The sequence below is a fragment of the Sprattus sprattus genome (genome assembly GCF_963457725.1).
Source record: "Sprattus sprattus genome assembly, chromosome: 3".
In the NCBI taxonomy this organism is placed as follows: Eukaryota; Metazoa; Chordata; class Actinopteri; order Clupeiformes; family Clupeidae; genus Sprattus; species Sprattus sprattus.
Genome location: NC_137922.1, coordinates 39,493,681 through 39,511,480, shown reverse-complemented (window position 1 = coordinate 39,511,480; position 17,800 = coordinate 39,493,681). Strand labels below are relative to the sequence as shown.

Genomic DNA, 17,800 nt, shown 5'->3' with positions numbered 1-17,800 from the left:
GACATTTTACAACCTCTGCCCTATTTTTTATATCTTTTCGGGTCAAATTTGAATCAGTCAAGTATTGAGTTAAAATGCTAAAACCGGCAACCAGCCGGTTGACACCATCTGAACTTGAGAGTGTGTCACTTCTTCATGAGTCCTCAGGGTGGTGCTAATCATACTAATAACAGCCCCAGTGAAAAGAGTTTAAATCATCATTTACTTGGCTGTACATTCTGTCCTTTCAGACGAGTAAAGTGGAAGTGGAACTGTCACCAAGTGAATAATGCTGTTGATCTACATAGCATGTGAAACTTTTGTTTTGGAACAGCCTTTGGATATTACTTTGATATCTGATAATATGTATATTTTCACACTTTGTAAGAAATAGTTCAGATTTGTTTTAGAATGGCTGAGCTGTTTCATTGCTTGATGTTATCGCTATGAAGGGTAAGAACACTGTCATATTAAGAAATGCAGGTTACTTAACAATATCCACCTCTAATAAGTGTCTGGCTACCATGTGTCAGGAGACTGCTGAGGGTCGGTGTCTGTACCTGTGCGAGAGCAGCATTCTGCATGCTGCGGCTCTGTTTGACCGCATCCTCGTAGCGCGGCGGCTCCTTGCTCTTGTGGATGCTGGTAAAGGTGGTGGGCTGCAGGATGAATGTGGGCTGGGGATGGGATGGGGACTGGAGGGAGACAAGAAGCATTGGAGTACAACACAACTTGATTTAATAAACTCCTCAAAAAAAGTTCGGAAACATTTCTTCAGTCGGTTATCCCTCCCCTTTAATAATACCAATTGGTATTGTATTGTATATCGTTGGAAAGCCTGATTAGTCACCTTTACAACGAGGTACAACTTGTAAGTATCGTGCATTCGTGGAATGAGCAACACAGCTAATCATGTGGGTAGCGGCCCACATTTTTTTGCCAAAATCCTAAAAAAAAGTTCGGAAACGTTTCTTCAGTCGATTATCCCTCCCCTTTAATAATACCAATTGGTATTGTATTGCATATCGTTGGAAAGCCTGATTAGTCACCTTTACAACGAGGTACAACTTGTAAGGATCGTGCATTCGTGGAATGAGCAACACAGCTAACCATGTGGGTAGTGGCCCAAAAAAATGTGCCAAAACCCCCTGCAATATTCTTCTGTTGGTATTCACTCTTGTTTTGAGTTGCTTGGTGGATTTGATGATTCTCCCACAGTATTAAGAAAAAAACAACACATATTGACCATTTTTACACTTTATTCATTTATCACTGTCAGGGACCTCAGTAGCATGTGGATCGTGCATTCGTGGAATGAGCAACACAGCTAACAGTGTGAATAGCAGCCCAAAAATGTTTGCCAAAATCCCCTGCAATATTCTTCTGTTGGAATTTAGTGAGATATCGGAATGAGATTCTGGAGCCAATGGCAACCCCATATCTCCAGAATCTGGGACCTAACTCCATCCTCCATAGAGGCAGGATCATCACAGAGTACCTCCAGAACTTGGGAGTGGAGAGGATGGAAAGGCCTGCCGTGAGTCCAGACCTCAACCCAATTGAATACTTGTGGTGCTTGGGCGTGCTGTACGTGCCAGAGTGACCAACGCAACCATGTTGGCTGACTTGCTACAAATTCTGGTTCAGGAATGGGATGCCATCCCACAGGAGGTGCCAAGCTGTTGTGGCTGCGTATGGATCTTCCACATGCTACTGAGGTCCCTGACAGTGTAAAATTAATACAGTGTAAAAATGGTCAATATGTGTTGTTTTTTCCTTAATACTGTGGGAGAATCATCCAATCCACCAAACAACTCAAAACAAGAGTGAATACCAACAGAAGAATATTACAGGGGATTTTGGCAAAAAAATGTGGGCCGCTACCCACACGGTTAGCTGTGTTGCTCATTCCACGAATGCACAATCCTTACAAGTTGTACCTCGTTGTAAAGGTGACTAATCAGGCTTTCCAACTATATACAATACAATACCAATTGGTATTATTAAAGGGGGGGGATAATCGACTGAAGAAATGTTTCCAAACTTTTTTTGAGGAGTTTAGAATATCACACCGCCAACACTATACAATACCATCTATAAAACACTATACAATACCATCTATAAAACACTATACAATACCGTCTATGGCAGATAAAATATAGCAAGTAGAAGTTTAGGATAAACATTCTACAAAGTTTATAAATACAGACACATGCATCATAATGGTGGTACCTTGTTCAGGGGACCATTGGAGACGGTATGCCCAGGTGATGCCCGTGGAGAGAGCCTGTTGTCTGGGGAGCTGCTCAGGAAACACTGGTGCCCCTCTTGGCCTACCTGGTTCTCAGTGAGGCAGTGCTGGAAGCCAGCAGGGGTGCACACAGGCAGTGTCTATCAGACAAACAAGCAGGGGGTCACGAACGTGTCACCAAATGTACACCACTTGGAAAAAAAAAAAAAAACAGAGGCCCCGCCTGACATCACACGACCTGACCTAAAAGCAAACCTAGACCAAACAAAGACGAACATTTACCCAAAACATCACAAACCAAACCAAAATAAACCCAAACCTAAAACTAAACAAAAGTCAATACAACAAAAACAAACCACAAAGAAGTCTCAACCAAAAGCAGTGAAAGTCACCTCAAACCATGACAACATGCACCCGATCTCACCCCGCCCCACCCAATCCTGTAACAAATGAGTCGGCGCTTTCAACAACCACCATTATGCCTCCCTAATGAGTCAGTGATTTGATCAACCACAATGATGCCTCCCTAACGAGCAGTACAGCTCAGGCTAATCCTGTTAGTTATTCTGTCTCCCCATGCCTGTGTACTGTGTGTGTGTGGGCCAGTGTGAGTGTGGCCTGGGTCAGGCGAGGTGAGGGCAGGCTGGGTAGGACCGGGTGGCTGGCAGGGCTCCAACGCTCGGGGCTGCCATCTTTCAGTGAGAGTGCTATCGGCTCATCGCTTTCCCCTCCACCCCACCCCCCTGAGCTTGGGTTCCTGTGGGCCTGCAGCCAGCTCCCCTCCTCGGCCCTGTGCCAGGATCCTCAGGCCCCAGACGGCAGCCAACACCTGGATCCTTTTCAGCCCTCCTCCCCTCACCTGTCCTGTGATACTGCCCACTCGCCTGCTAGCCTGGAGGTATGGGGCTCCAGAATGGCTGTCACATGGAGCCAGTGACAAAGCTACAATTACACCAGACTGAAGCATCTGATGTATGCTGTTAAACTGTACAAGCCAATGATATAGATAGGGTTTGTGGGCTGTCAATCAAAAGTACTGTTTTGTAGTTGAGGGAAAGTAAGGGCACTGAGGCGAGACCAGAACACTGCCATGATGGATAGCGTCACATGACCAGATCACATGACAAGATGATCCCAGAGTAACCCAATAAGGCTTTCGCTGGCATGCTTTGATCAGCCTCCCAGACAATGATCTACGTTTGTTACTCGGATTCCTCGAGGACATTCGATATCCAGACTTCTTCAATCACTCCCATTTGTGTGTGGATGGGTGAAAGAGTGTGTGTGTGTGCGCGCGTGGAAAAATGTGTCACAGGCTTATCTCTCTGAAAAATATGGGCTGGATGGACTTCTGACGGCACAGCATAGCTATGGACCTTCAGAAACAAGGCAGGATAGATTTATTTGGTCGACAATAAAAAAACATTTAAATAAACATCTGCGAGGAGTGAACCAGCGTAGGATTTATCATCCCTTCACAACAACGAAAAATAACTAAATGAATAAGGAGGGAGAAGAAGTCTTAGAAACATATCTGTGTCACCCGAGTGATGGATGGTTAGTGTGTGGGAAACCGACTGACCTGTACTAAGTGGTTGTGGCTGGGGAGCTGCTGAGCTAAGGGGCTCACGGGTTTGCCGGGCCGGAGCTGGGGCACCGGGGCCTGGATCAGGCCGGGGGATTGGGGCGAGACCGTTGCATGGAGGACAGGCTGGGACAGAGGGGAGAAAAGAACAGACGTCAAACAGAAAATAATGTCAACTAGAAAATCGCTTCTATGCCATTTCATGATCATCTGTGAAATGGCATAGCTTCAAAAGTGTACTTCAAATCATTCTTAGTGGAGCAGAAGCTTAATTCCAAATTGCGATGGCATTGCGATGGCTCGTCCCAGAATATCAATTCCTCTCAGTCTTCAGTCCTTTACAGTAAAGCAGTGTACACACTATCGGCACATGTACTTAAGTCCAAAGACACTAATGGAACCATCCATTAGGATCAGAACTTGCCAACAAGCTCATGTCCCATCGACCCAGTCCTTTCAGAACCATTTAGGAGTTCCCCACTGTTTCAGTTCAGTTCCTTAGGGAGCACCAACATGTCCTCCCATCTGCTGCAGCCTCACACAGACACACCTTGTCCAAATAATCCCAAGCCAAATGGTCAGGTGTGCCAGGGAAGGGCTGCAACAGTCAAAGGAAACATTTTTGTACTTAAGGGAAGGGCTGGGACTACTGAACCACAGCAGCCATTTTGTGCAATAATAATACTGTTATAAAGGTTATTTGTTGAAATCTAGAGTGGCTACTGTCTCTTAGCAAAGTGTTTCAATGGATAGAGGAGCTAATAGATTAAGAGTGCAGGATTTATAATAACTATTCAAATATTGAATTGGAAATGTTTGAAATATATTAAATAAATACTAATACTAATTACTAATCTGCTGTATTGGCTGCTGGAAAGAGTGGAGGATGGGTAATATGGCACCTGTAGTTTGACACTGGTGACGGCGGGCAGCTGGATGGTGCCCGTGTTGTTGGGCAGGGAGACGGGCAGCACGATGGGCGTCCCGGCGTGCTGGGTGGTGATGATGGTGGTCTGGGGATGGGTCAGCACCTGAGGCATGCCTGCGTGGCTGATGAGGAACTGGGGTAGCAGCGGTGCGGCAGCACGGTTCACCTGGGCCGCATGAGCCTCCTCCAGCTTCACCAGCTGGGGAGAGCCCTGCACCCCAATGGTGCAGTTCGGGAGGGCCCGGTGCTCAGTCTTTACCGGGGACACGGCAAACACGGGGCTGCGGGGGCTGCTTTCGCAGACCGTCAAGGGTAGTGTAGGAGGCGTGGGTGGAGGCGACGACACCATCGCCTGGTTGGTGCTACTGATGCCGCTCCTCTTCTCCACCTCCAGCTGCATCTTCAGCTCCTCCACCAGGCGCTGCTCGTGCTCCAGCTTGCGCAGGAGCTCCTTGATCTGGCGCTCCTTCTCGTGGAGCTGCCGATCGCGCTCCTCGGGCAACCGGGGCCCGTTGAGCATGGCCATCAAGGCCTCCCTGTGACTCTCCAGGACCCTTCCTGCGTCTTCCTTGGTGGGGTCTGTGGGCATGGGGGAGACAGGGGGTGAGGCAGTCATGTTCTCCACCACAGGAGGCTGTTGGCTGGGAGATAAAGAGGCCAACGAGATGGAAACCTCCATGGGTGTGCTGGAGGTGGAGGTGGTGGTGGAGAGCTGGTGGGGTGTTGTGCTGGCTGGCACAGGGGCTGCAGGGCTGTCCTGGTAGGGCCTGAGGCGCTCCATGAGGTCGGTTTTGGTGCCAGACACGGGGAGGCCACGCAGCTTCAGCTCCATCTTCAGCTCAGCCACCTGGGAAAACAACGACCCGTTATCGCTCAAGATCACACAACTGCGCACTAAGCTTTGGGAAAATATGGACACAAACATAGACAGTTTGGGACAAAACTCTTGTCGTTGAGCTTCTTGGTCTTTTGAAAAGACTTGACAAAGAACGAAAACAAAATCAAAGCAAGAGAAAAAAAAAATCAAGTTTGACCTCAAAAGATACATAATAAGTGACTGCAGGCTTATAACTTCAGATGCGATGTATACTTTCCCCTTACCACTCTACCCAGTCCCAATGTTAACTGCAACTAATCACTGCTCACCTTCATCTCCTCCAGGTTGGCAGGCAGCGTGCCCACCTTGCGGTTGCTGGCAGTGTTGTTGGGCTTGGCGGGGGGCGTCGTGGGCGCGGCAGGGGCAGCAGCGGGCAGCGACACGACGATGGAGGTGGGCAGACTGTTGGTGCTGTTCAGAGGCTGGCCTTCCACCACCGGCCTGTGGAGAGAGGGAGAGAGAGACGGAGGAAGAAAAGTGGAAAGAAGGAGAGAGGGAAAGAGAGAGAGAGAGGAAAACATTTAGAGAAATAAAAGTGGAAAAAGGAGAGAGAGAGATGGAGGTAAGACATGGGGAGATATGAGGAAGTAAGGTAAAGACAGAAGAGGAAGTAAAGAAGGAAATGGAGATGGAAATAAGGAGGGAGGGATGGTTGGTTGAGAGAAGGGAACAGGTGGGGGATGGGCAGAGTAAAGTTAGGGGTGAAGGAAGGGGGAAGGAAGGAGGAATGGAGAAAAAGGCATAAAGGGAAGGCAGGAGTGATGGAGCGAGGGAAAGAAAAGGGGGGGGGTTATTATTAAGCACCGGAGGAAACAACTCTTCCGCTCACTGTTCTGTTCTGCTTCTCTCCCTCCCTCTCTCTTTCTTTGTCCCTCTTTCATTCAATAAACAAACGCTTAAAACGCTCAAACAATGCCCAGGCAGAACCAGAACTGGAGTCCAAATAAATCCACCACATGTGCCGCCTCCGTATAACAAGCGGAACAGGAAACTGGACCCTCCCCCACATCCGTCAATTAATTGATATGCCCGAACCGGACTTGTTATTGGAAACTAGGTAATTGTCCTGTGGGCAATTGGAAAAAACAACATTTGTTTCAAGCCTTTTTGCTGCTGGAATAACATTCATAACCTTTATACATCTGGTAACAAACATGGCGCCAAAATGCCTATTGCTCAGCTTGAGGTCAGATAGCATTCAAAGCAGATAGAGCCTAACTGATGAACTGGCCCAGACCTTAAAAATCAGCATATACATTATGCAATGGATCCTTGTGGGCCTATGCTTAGTCATCTGGGTCTATGGATGTGGTTTCTGCTGCTCCATACTGAAGCTCCCTTCAGACGACTGCATGTGGTCAAACAGAACTCCAAGCATACAATAGCCCCATTCCTGGTCATCAGCGTCATGCAACTCAAATACACTTCATTCGCTGGTGTGTGGTTATTGTGTGCTAGACTAAACTCTAAACTCATATCTTTACATCAATAAGGTCCATTCTGTATTGTACAAAACAAGATTCACCATTACAAACCTTTTCATGGCACTGAAAGTGGCTATGAACAGAGACAACTGAATAAACTAGGTAGACCTCTGAATTATTCACTATTATTGTTCTCCTCTCTCTCAATCGCTCTTTGCATAGTTCAACCACATCTGCTCCGTAATGCTTGCGCTAGCTGTGTGCAGCGTAGACGGTGTGACGTACTTCAGGGGCGCGGGCAGGATGGCCTGGTAGTTGTAGTGCTGCTGCTGCTGCTGGCTGATGATCTGCAGCTGCAGGAAGAGCTGCTGCTGCTGGAGGAGCCGGGCGTAGGCCGAGTCCATGGGCTCCTCACTGGGCTCCTGCTTCTGGTCCGGGGGAATGTACTGGTGGTACTTGAGCTTCTTGACGCGCGGCTTGGCCTCCTTGCTCTTCTTGCTGCGGCTCTTGTCCCCTGGCATCTTGGGCTGGCTTTGCTGTGGTGAGGAAAAAGAGAGAAAGACAGAAGGAAAAGAGAGAGGAAGAGAGGGGGGGGGGGAGGCGGGGAGTGACAGAGAGAATGAGAAGATGGGCGAGTGAGGTGTTTGTGGTAAAAGAGATTCTCAAAGTAGTATGGATGGAGTTTACTGTTCCAGATGGCACCTAGTATGGGTGTGTGTTTGTGTGTGTGTGGGGGGGCGGGGGGTTCTGTGATGTAGTAGACTCACCTTGACCAGCATGGGCGCAGGCTTTGTCGGGGCAGCAGGGCTGATTGGCTGGGGGATGGCGACTGCTGGGGGGGGAGTCGGGAGCTGCTTCTCACTGTTGGGGAAGGGCTTGAGGAAGTCTGGCACAGCCTGGGGAACCGGGGGACTCGGCTGTCAGAAAAAGAAAGCAGACGAGACGTTCACAGACCCTTCAGATGGAGCCAGCTTCAGATGTGGTGCTGAATACCATGACTCATCTCTCCAGGTGGACTTCATTATCATACCGGGGATTCCGATCTTTGTATTATGGCACACAGGCACAGCAGTGTGTGTTGTGTGTGTACGATCGGTCCTCCTGATGTGTGTTTCACATGTGGTGCGGTGTGGTCACATACTGTCTGGCTGTGGTCAAGTGTCTGTACTGAGCTGACGTTGGTATTGTCTGGCTGTGGCAACTATGGTTAACTCTGGCTACTCTGGTTCTGACTGGTATGGTTTAGATGTGCTGCAGTCTACCTGCAGTGATCAGTGGGCTGTTGCGTGGTTGCGTTGTGCACCTGTAATGTGATAGATGTGAAAGGTAGAGGAGAGGGTGTCTCCGGTGGCCGGGCGTCCCCGGGGGAAGCTGCCGAGCTCTGGGAGTCCTGGCTGGCCGGCTGCTCCGGGGAAAGGGCATCCCAGCTGTCCTCGTCGAACGCTTCCAGCGTCTCTGGGGGATCAATGGGGTGGGGTGGAGAAAGGTAATGGTGAGATTGTAACTGGACGGCTCTGAATGTTTGTTTTAGAAGCGCATGTGTGTGTGTGTGTGTATGTGTGTGTGTGTGTGTGTGTGTGTGTGTGCGCGTGTGTGCCTGTGAGTCTGAGTGGGTATAACTGTTTGTTTGATGTGTGTGTGTAACTGAAAGTGTTAATGAATCATCCAGCTATAGGCACATTTTTCATACTCGGCTGACACCAAGAACACATTTTTTCATCCAGCTGACAAGCATTCTGTCCTCTCTGATCTACAGTATTTGCTGAATTCCTCCTGTCACTGTCCTGTGGCAGAGCGCCATAAATACTCCTCTTATCAGGGAAGTGACAAGAGCTGCTCTGCACCTGAAGGCCAAAGCCCACAGCACATGAAGGCAGACAAATATTTCTGTCCAAACCCCCAGATTAATCTCACATCTATTTAAGGGGGGGGGGCCTGTGACAAAGTGCCATCACTATGGTTAAGTATGCACTCTGACTGCCATATTAACGATCCCGGCTCTGAGGCTGTGATGTTAAGCTGCAGGTTTAATACCCCGAAGGCCCACATCCACTCCCTCCCATCGTTATCGGACCTGCTGGATTGTGGACTGTGTCAAGCACGACTATTACCGACGATGGCGTCTTTGAGGGTGGAATCCACAGGCAGGATGTTTTTCTCCACCAACTCCAAGGGTCCGGGCCGCTGGGCGAGCTTCTCGTTGAGGTCGTCTGCCAGACGCGCCCGCTTGAGTTTCAGCTGCGTGGCCTGCAGGGAGGGCTCAGCGTGCGTCTCTGAGGGGAGGGGGACCGACCAATCAGCGCACAGAAAAACAATCCCAACTTATATACATAGAAAAGAATAAGGGAGGTTAGGTTAGGCCGTCTGAAAACTGGACCAAAGCATCTTAATGAAAGGCGTAATTCAGTAAATATTTGGTTGGCTTTCCTACCACTGGCTTTCCCATTAATCAAATAAGACAGAACAAAACACAGGACAATTACAGAATTAATAACGGTTGGCTTTCTGTTAAAGTGCTGTGGTTATTTATTGGTCTTTCGGGACCAGATGCATTTGTCTTCATTTGCCTGCACTAAAGGGGCTCGAGTCCCCTAGGCCGAGATCGAACCCAGACGTCCAGCGCGCGGAGAGGAGAACCTCACCCTGCAGGATGTGCATGCGCACCAGCTCCGACCTCTGGGGCCGACTGCGGATCTTGTGCTTCAGGAAATTTTCCGTCTGCGGGAGAAGATGTGTTAATCAGGGGTGAACGGTCATACACTCACACATCAAAGGCCCAAACCTCTCCATTCAACAACACACCATTCAAAAAAGGGAGGTGGTAGAGAAGGAGGGGGGGTTTCTCTACAAGGAGCAAACCTTCAAAGACGGACATGAAAGCTTGGCAAATTACACGATAAGCGAATGAAGGCTTCAAACACACACAGGATCAGCCCCTCACTAAACCCATAATGCTCCATTCAACAGATAATCCATTGAGAAAAGGCATGGAGGGGGCATATGTGGCCTTCAGAGAACCCTACACAGACACACATAAAGGGATGGAGGAAGCCTATGGGTCCTTTAGAGGACCCTATACAGACGCACATTAAAGCCCGGCAAACCATAAACACATTCGTAGGAGCTGGGACAACACTGCTGATCATCACTGCCCATCACTGTGATCCATATGCGTCACATTACAGGCCCAAGCCCTGGATCTTTTCGTGATCTACTGAGGTTTAGTGGGGATATGCTGCTGACGGAGGCCCAGATGGGAGGGAGAGAGGCTGGGGACGGGGATGGGGATGAGGCTAGGTGGCTGGCTCTTACCCTGGCTCTCTCCAGGCTGCGGATCTGTTCGTGAAACGCTGCGGGGCTCTTCAGGGCTGCAAGGAGAGATACATTTTGAATTTCACACACAGTCATAATACTTGGTCTCCCTCACACACACACACACACACACACACACACACACACACACACACACACACACACACACACACACACACACACACACACACACACACACACACACACACACACACACACACACACACACAAACAGAAGCTGACATGCACACACACGGCAGACAGGCAGAGGCGCTGGGGAGAAGTATTTCTGGGATTACTCCAAGAGGAGTAGAGAGGGGCTACTGTTACTACTGTGACGTGTGAGTGAGGCCGCTGCTTGAGTGACTTAAGCTCTATCTACGCAATCTCTCCACGGGCTCAGTTTCCACTTCATAATGAAGACAGATGGGAGCAGTCTCCTGCCCACTCCGCACCGATTCCTTACTCCAGACACTCACAGAGCTGCCAGCAAGACATACGCACCTTCGCGAGGAAACACACAATACACACACAGACACACACGCAAGCATACAAGCCCCCCCCCCCCCACACACACACACAGAAACACATTCTCTCTAGCTTAAGCTGGCAATGACCTCCATGACTTTAGTTGAATACTTTTGGACAACTCAGGTTGTTGCAGCACCCCCTTGGCCAGCTTGTGTTAACTTAGGCTTTGGCCGTAGCGTGATAATGCCACAGACTTTGTTTACGAGCACAAAGTAATAAGAACTGGGGAGTACTTATTCTTCACCTTAGGGGGTGTCAAAGATTTAGATAGATTTACTGTGGCAACACAATAACAGCCAGCCATATAAAAGTATCCTAATGACCATGTATACATATAAAAGTATCCTAATGACCATGTATACATATAATAGTATAGTAATGACCATTTTTGCATATAATAGTATACTAATGACCATGTTTGCATATAATAGTATCCTAATGACCATTACTGGACCAACAGAACAGAAAGTTAAAGTTGAGTAACTCTGAGTTCCATCAGTGGATGAAATGAAGGAGTTATCCTATAGTCCTTATAGAAAAATAACAGTGTCAGTTTCTTGTAGCGAAAGAGTACGGGCCAAATAAGGGCTAATGTCTTTTGCATGAAGCATAACTGAAATCCACTGGCGTGAAGCTGGAGCTGAGCTGAGCTGCGCTCCACACACTGGCAGAGGAGCGCTGCTGGTACTCACGTGGCATGATGCCCTGGTCTACGAGCTGCTCCCGCGTGCGTCTCTGCTGGAGCCTCAACTGGAGCACTGAGAGAGAGAGAGGGGGAGAGAGAGAGGAGAGGATGGAGAGAGAGAGGGAGAGAGACAGAGAGAGAGAATGAGAGAGAGGGGGAGAGAGAGAGGATAGGATGGGATAGAGAGAGGGAGAGAGAGAATGAGAGAGAGGGGGAGAGAGAGAGGATAGGATGGGATAGAGAGAGGGAGAGAGAAATAGGGGGAGAGAGAGGATAGGATCGTAAGGAGAGGGGGGGAGAGAGAGGATAGGATGGGAGAGAGAGAGGAAGAGAGAGAGAGGGAGGGAGAGGATGGGATGGGATGGGAAACAGAGAATGGGATGAGTTTCCTCAGTGTTAAACAATTGCCCAATGATCTCCACACAGGATGTGATCTTGTGAACACACTCACACGTATGCATGCTCTTTTTTTTTTAAGCAAGGCACATACTTGCACACACCATACGCACACACACACACACACACACACACACACACACACAAAGGCTGGACTCACTTTAGAAACCCCCCACACTTCCTCTCTGACAAGGCCACATTACGTAACACCCATTTGAACAAACAATTACTCCTGTCGCCCATAGAAATGACTGCCTCTCATTTATGACCAGCTCAACAGTATCCCAGTGAAGGGTCCATTCCATATGTCGGTTAAATGATAGGCACTGGGAGGTTTCTGCCAAAACCAGTGGATTACCAGTGTGAGGTAATCCATGTTTCTGTATAATTAGTATAATGGTATGCACTGGACCGCTGTTTTGCAATGTTTGGGTTGGTTTTTAAAAGGCAGCTGGGTCAGTCTATGGGAAATCAACTCCATATCAAGCAAAACATTTTGCACGCTAGTTGTTGTGTAAAACAACATTATTTACATATACTATAAGTATGATGCAATTCCAAGATGGTCAGTCCAGAATGTTTTTCTAAAATCTGTCGACACGGATTTACCCAGCTAAGTGTTCCTTTTATAGGTCCCTTTGCTTGCGTAAAAAAAACGTCCTCTTGGAAAACATTTCCCCTGGTGGACTATGTAACTGCTGCTGAAAATGTTTGAACAGCCTCCACGAGAGAGCCCACGAACGTGGCTGAGAGTGGCCAAACCACCGGCCATCACTTCTTGGCCTCTCGGTCTGCCTGGAGCTAATGACGTCAGCCAAGGGTCAGAGGATTTAATGGTAGGGGAGCAAGAGGAGGCCCACAAGGCCATAAGGAACTCCTGTTTCAAAGCGCAAGGCCATTCCAACAAATCACCCAGCTGCCCACTCAATTCACTTCAGCTGAACGCAAAGCAGTTTTTATATCCAAACTGAATCGTGTGCACTGTAAGCTGGTTAAAATGTTACATGTTTATACCGGAAATGCTTTCGAGTTATAAGGTCCTAGTTAGAAGTGCCCTCAAATTCCACTGATCAGCCATCACTGCAGACGCTGAACCCACACAGGGAAAGTCCAATCTTCTCGGTCGCAAAATAGATGAGCCAAGATTAGCCTGGCTGACATGAAGTGGTATGACAGTGAGAATTCATGTCTGCCATGATGTTTTTGGACTTGGATGCAGACTGCCAAACTCTGCCAACTTCTGCAAAAATAATTATGGTTTGTTGACAGACCTATTAAGTGCTAAAACGGCAAAAAAAAAAAAAGATCTTAGAGATTAGTTTGCCAAAAACATTACTCGACTGCCAAGCATCTGTGATGTGCCTTCTTTGGCTATACACTTAAATCACGTCACTGAATTCAACCCAGTCAAGAGTGGCAGCATTCTGACAGAATGTTGTAAACAACACAGCTAAACTTACTCCTCAACTTGGGCTACCTCTCACACCCACAAAACAGAAGTCAGGGCTAGCCTTCCATATTCATACTTAAGCAAACAGAGGCATTCAACAAAGTAAGTACAATGAATCCTTTTTCTTTTCGTTCGTAAATCTTCAACCATATCAATATTCAAGTTAGAAATATTTCAAAAAGGGTGCCACATCTTACCCTCCAAATCTAACTGAAATCTTGAGGACACACACAGACCTTCGAAGACCTTCGAAGACACCTCAAGATTTCTGAAATGAAACTGTGAGGACCCCTCTTGTTGGAGCATAAGTGAGTTGGTCTACAATCTCACCTCCCTTTGATATCAAGCAACAGATGAGACAGCTATCAGATAGAACTGTCTGGTTGCATGATCACCCCTCCAGGGTGGATCTGCCAATGCTAAGCAGGGCTGACTCATCCAAGATGTGGTTGGACTTCCAGTGAGTCCCCACACTAAGAAAGCTGGGAACAATCACCAGCCGCTTCCTGTTTGGTCTGCTGTGGACGTTTCCTTATGGTTAATCATTGGCCGAGAGAAACGGACAGTTTTCAGATGAGAATGTCAGAGCAGATGCACAACAATAGGAAGGCTGGGAGGATTTACTGGTATCAAAGCGGCATGCTTTGAGTGTGTCTGCACACACGCACGCACGCACGCACTCTCTCACACACACACACACACACACACACACACACACACACACACACACACACACACACACACACACACACACACTTCCAAGAACAGCAAGCAGATGTACAGTCACCAACAGGTAAAGCAGCGTAAACCAAACCAAACCAATGAACTGTCTGACAAATACAGTCTGAGCACTTTCCCATTACGACAAAATCAGGACGTCAAGAAGGAACTCAAAAAACAGCATCCCAACCCCAACACAGCTCTCAGTGGTCAGTAAAGGCACCTGATGGGCAAGCGGTTCTGCAAATCGGACGCGTCTCCACTCCTAGACAGGCCATGCTTCTCCAGGGGCCACGGTGCTGGGTCTGGATGCTGCGACTCAGCCTCCACTCACCACCACACATCCACGCAGAGAAGGGGCCTGGATGGAGCTCATTCCGTGGTGTGCCTTAACTAAACCACAGCCTCCTCCATGCTCTGTCTTTTCTCTTTCCCTTTCTCCCTCCCTCTCTCTCTCTTTCCCTTTCTCCCTCTCTCTCTCTCTCTCGCTGGGAGAGGTTGCTAACAAAGTTGTGAGTACTTCCCTCTAGTAGGAGGAGGAGGAGAATGCAGGGAGTATTCACACACACAGACACAGCACAGCAACATTAACCCTTACCTTCCCAAGCACAGTGCAAACCACAGCACAGACACCAAAAAAAAGCCTTGCTTGTGAAGATCAGTTTACACAGCCAGTTCCACAAAACAAATAAAAGGAATCTTAAAAGCAATCATATATGTGTTCTCCCTAAGAGACATTTGTACTTTTTGATTTTACTTTAAGATTTGATCAAACCTCATTCAAACAAAGTCTCACAAAACTATGAAAAAAGTCATGAAAATACTTCTATGGCAGGACAGCAAAGAAGCAAACGTTTACATTTAGCCTAGTCTGTGAAATGTAAAGTGATGATCGTATTTTTGCACTGTAAGTTAAAGACAGACACTTTATGACGGAATGCAAACCACTCAAAACAGTTCTGGCCGGAAGAACTTATCACCCAATTCCAAAGAAATCTACACCACTGAAAACGACAACAAAGAATATAACCATGGGTGGGTGTGGGGGCAGTCATGCCTGATGACACTGGGGAGAGGGCGGAAAAGTTTCCAGCCGGTGACACAGTGACCTGAGCCCCTGTCCAGTCGAGCGGGTCAAACTGCATTGGTGTATCTATGCCTGTGTGAGTGTGTGTTTGCATATGAGTGAGTAAGAGTGAGTGGGTGAGTATATGTGTGTTCATGAGAGAGAGAGGAGAGACAGAGAGAGGGTGGAGAGAGAGAGAGAAAGGGAGACAGCGACAGAGACAGAGAGAGAGGGGGGGGGGGGGAGAGAGAGACAGAGACAGAGAGAGGGGGAGGAGAGACAGAGACAGAGAGGGTGTAGAGAAAGAGAGAGGGACAGAGTGAGGGTGTAGAGACCGAGACAGAGATAGTGTGTGAGTGTGTGAGTGTGTGTACTGTCTGGGTGGGGTATGAGAGCTTCCGGTCTGCTGGGGGTTTGGCTATCCCCCTGGGTGACTCGGCCTCAGTGACCCCGTGCTGAGGTCAGGGAATGAATGTGACATCGCTCCAAGACTTGTGCGTCATCCTCACCTCAACCTGCTGTTGCAACACCACCTCCTAACACTGAACTTCTTGCAACCAAATATTTTGCAATGCCGTTATTTTACTATTGACTAACTAGAATTCAAATACGTCATGCAAAGTCAAGGTCATCTACCAGTGTGCAGAGGCTAATGAGGTGGTGGCATTTTCAAGAGCGATCAAATGGATGTATGACCATTAGGTAAAGGTCAAAGTCTTTAAAAGAGGGTCATGATAATTAGTTGATCAAGGTACTGGTACTGTTGGATGAACTTAAGCAGAGTTCTTTCAAAGCACTTGTAACATCTGGAGACCACCTAGGTAAAGAATGTGAAATGTATAAATGTTTGTGTGAATACGTTTTTCTGTTTTTCTCATGTTTTCGTCTGTTTTGATGTCACGATCACTGTTTAAAAGACTCTCAGCACATGACCTCCACAGCTTGAGGTGGTAGGTGACAACATGATCGACGTTGCTTTGAAAAACACAGTGGGCCCTGACTCATCACAGACACATCGCAAGAATATGACTGTAGTCTGTAGGAAATGAATGGCCACTTATAAAATAATAAGGTTATGAGTTTCTGAATTATTGACGATATAAATTGATAAGATATAAATTGATTAGATATAAATTGCTTAGATATAAATGTGGACCTTCAAATTAATTTTTCTCAAGCTGACTTTCCACTGCACTCATGTTTTCTCTCCTACTATGCGTTGTAAACAGAAACCTATTGTGAGGTTTGCTAATAAGGGCTGCTTCAGGGACCTAAAAAAAAGCAAAAATAAAAGTCTGCAATGAACCGTTTGGGATTTTGGGAGGCTGAATATAGATCTCCATTGAGGGGCCGAAGGAATGTTATAGTGCAGACTGACATCACCAAGCATCTGGTGTATATAGTGATCTAAAAATACACTTCATAGTCCCTGAATAGCGTGAGAAGCAGCACTCTGTTGCTTCAAACAGGGTTCTTGGCATAGGAGCGACAGCGTTGATTGGATTTAAAGTACAATTCATAGCTCAGCAAAGTCATAGAGCGAGCCATGTTGTGATACCGCTACGTGACATCACTGAAACAACGCAGTTGTGAGGAAGAACGTGGCTCCTTCCCCCAGTTGCTTATAGTTATGAATGAGCAGATAGCCCACGCTAACACAACCAGCCATAGATCATCTAGTCGTCTACACTCGACATTCATCCTATTACTCACGTATCCCTTACTTTTATACTTTTCCTCTCCATCAGGCTCACATTCTGTCCAAAGATTTCCCCCTAGAATTCTGCACTCACACTGAAATCAATACAAAAAACAAGCCGACTAAAAGGAAAATATTACGATATAATGACAACCGTTTTCAGGCCCTCACAAACCTGCCCCCTAAAGTACAGAGCTTGTTTAAATTAAGCAGAAACTGAATCACATGGTCTGTGAAAGCATGCCTCTTAGCCAAAACGCCAAAATCAAAACAGCAATTGGTGACGCATGTATGGATTATTTACGAGCAAAAATTACGACATGCTCTTGTTCTAGCTCTCTCTCTCTCTCTCTCTCTCTCTCTCTCTCTCTCTCTCTCTCTCTCTCTCTCTCTCTCTCTCTCTCTCTCTCTCTCTCCCTCTCTCTCTCTCTCCTTCTGAGTCATTCAGTGAGCAGCCATTTCTCTGGGGCCGCTGGCCTGTTGATTTTTCGCAGATCCGTGGGATTTCGCATGTCGGCGTGCCGGGCATAGTGGGCCATTGCCAACTCGCCTCGGACTGTCTGCCTGTCCCCCCCCCCCCCCCCGAAATATCCCCCCGACCCCCAGCGCCCCCCTCCGGGAGCCTCGGCTGGGCTCCCCAGGCTCCGGGGCCCCTTGACCCTTCACATGTCACTCAGAGCCCCAGACGGCAGCCCTAGGGAGAGGCCCCCGTACTGGCAGTGTGGTGGGAACTCACGTGTTGCTCCTCCCCGAAACTAGATGCTAGAATTGCCGAAAAAACGGTGGGAGGTGGAGGGGTGGGGTTGGGTTTGAGAGGAAGGAGGGAAAATTGGAGTGGGAAAAACAGCCCAAACAGGAACGGATAACAATCTGAGGCCAAAATCTGTGAGATCTCCG

At 47.8% G+C, this 17,800-nt stretch overlaps 1 protein-coding gene across 6 annotated transcripts in view; it reads right to left on the bottom strand.

Annotated features, from left to right (window-relative positions):
- The window catches only part of mrtfba (myocardin related transcription factor Ba), a 36,425-nt gene that overhangs the window by 6,515 nt on the left and 12,110 nt on the right, over positions 1 to 17,800 (bottom strand). For 4 of the 6 annotated variants that reach the window (XM_080835754.1, XM_080835753.1, XM_080835755.1 and 1 more), the window contains 12 exons: positions 11,580 to 11,645; positions 10,357 to 10,412; positions 9,687 to 9,762; positions 9,156 to 9,317; positions 8,348 to 8,499; positions 7,812 to 7,961; positions 7,330 to 7,580; positions 5,890 to 6,061; positions 4,718 to 5,590; positions 3,813 to 3,941; positions 2,212 to 2,370; positions 540 to 674 (listed from right to left, as the gene is read on the bottom strand). In XM_080835754.1, coding sequence (XP_080691880.1) covers positions 540 to 674; positions 2,212 to 2,370; positions 3,813 to 3,941; positions 4,718 to 5,590; positions 5,890 to 6,061; positions 7,330 to 7,580; positions 7,812 to 7,961; positions 8,348 to 8,499; positions 9,156 to 9,317; positions 9,687 to 9,762; positions 10,357 to 10,412; positions 11,580 to 11,645 — 2,381 coding nt within the window. Of the gene's footprint in view, positions 1 to 539; positions 675 to 2,211; positions 2,371 to 3,812; positions 3,942 to 4,717; positions 5,591 to 5,889; positions 6,062 to 7,329; positions 7,581 to 7,811; positions 7,962 to 8,347; positions 8,500 to 9,155; positions 9,318 to 9,686; positions 9,763 to 10,356; positions 10,413 to 11,579; positions 11,646 to 14,361; positions 17,455 to 17,800 lie in introns of those variants that run through there. The other 2 variants (XM_080835757.1, XM_080835758.1) reach the window with 2 other exon arrangements.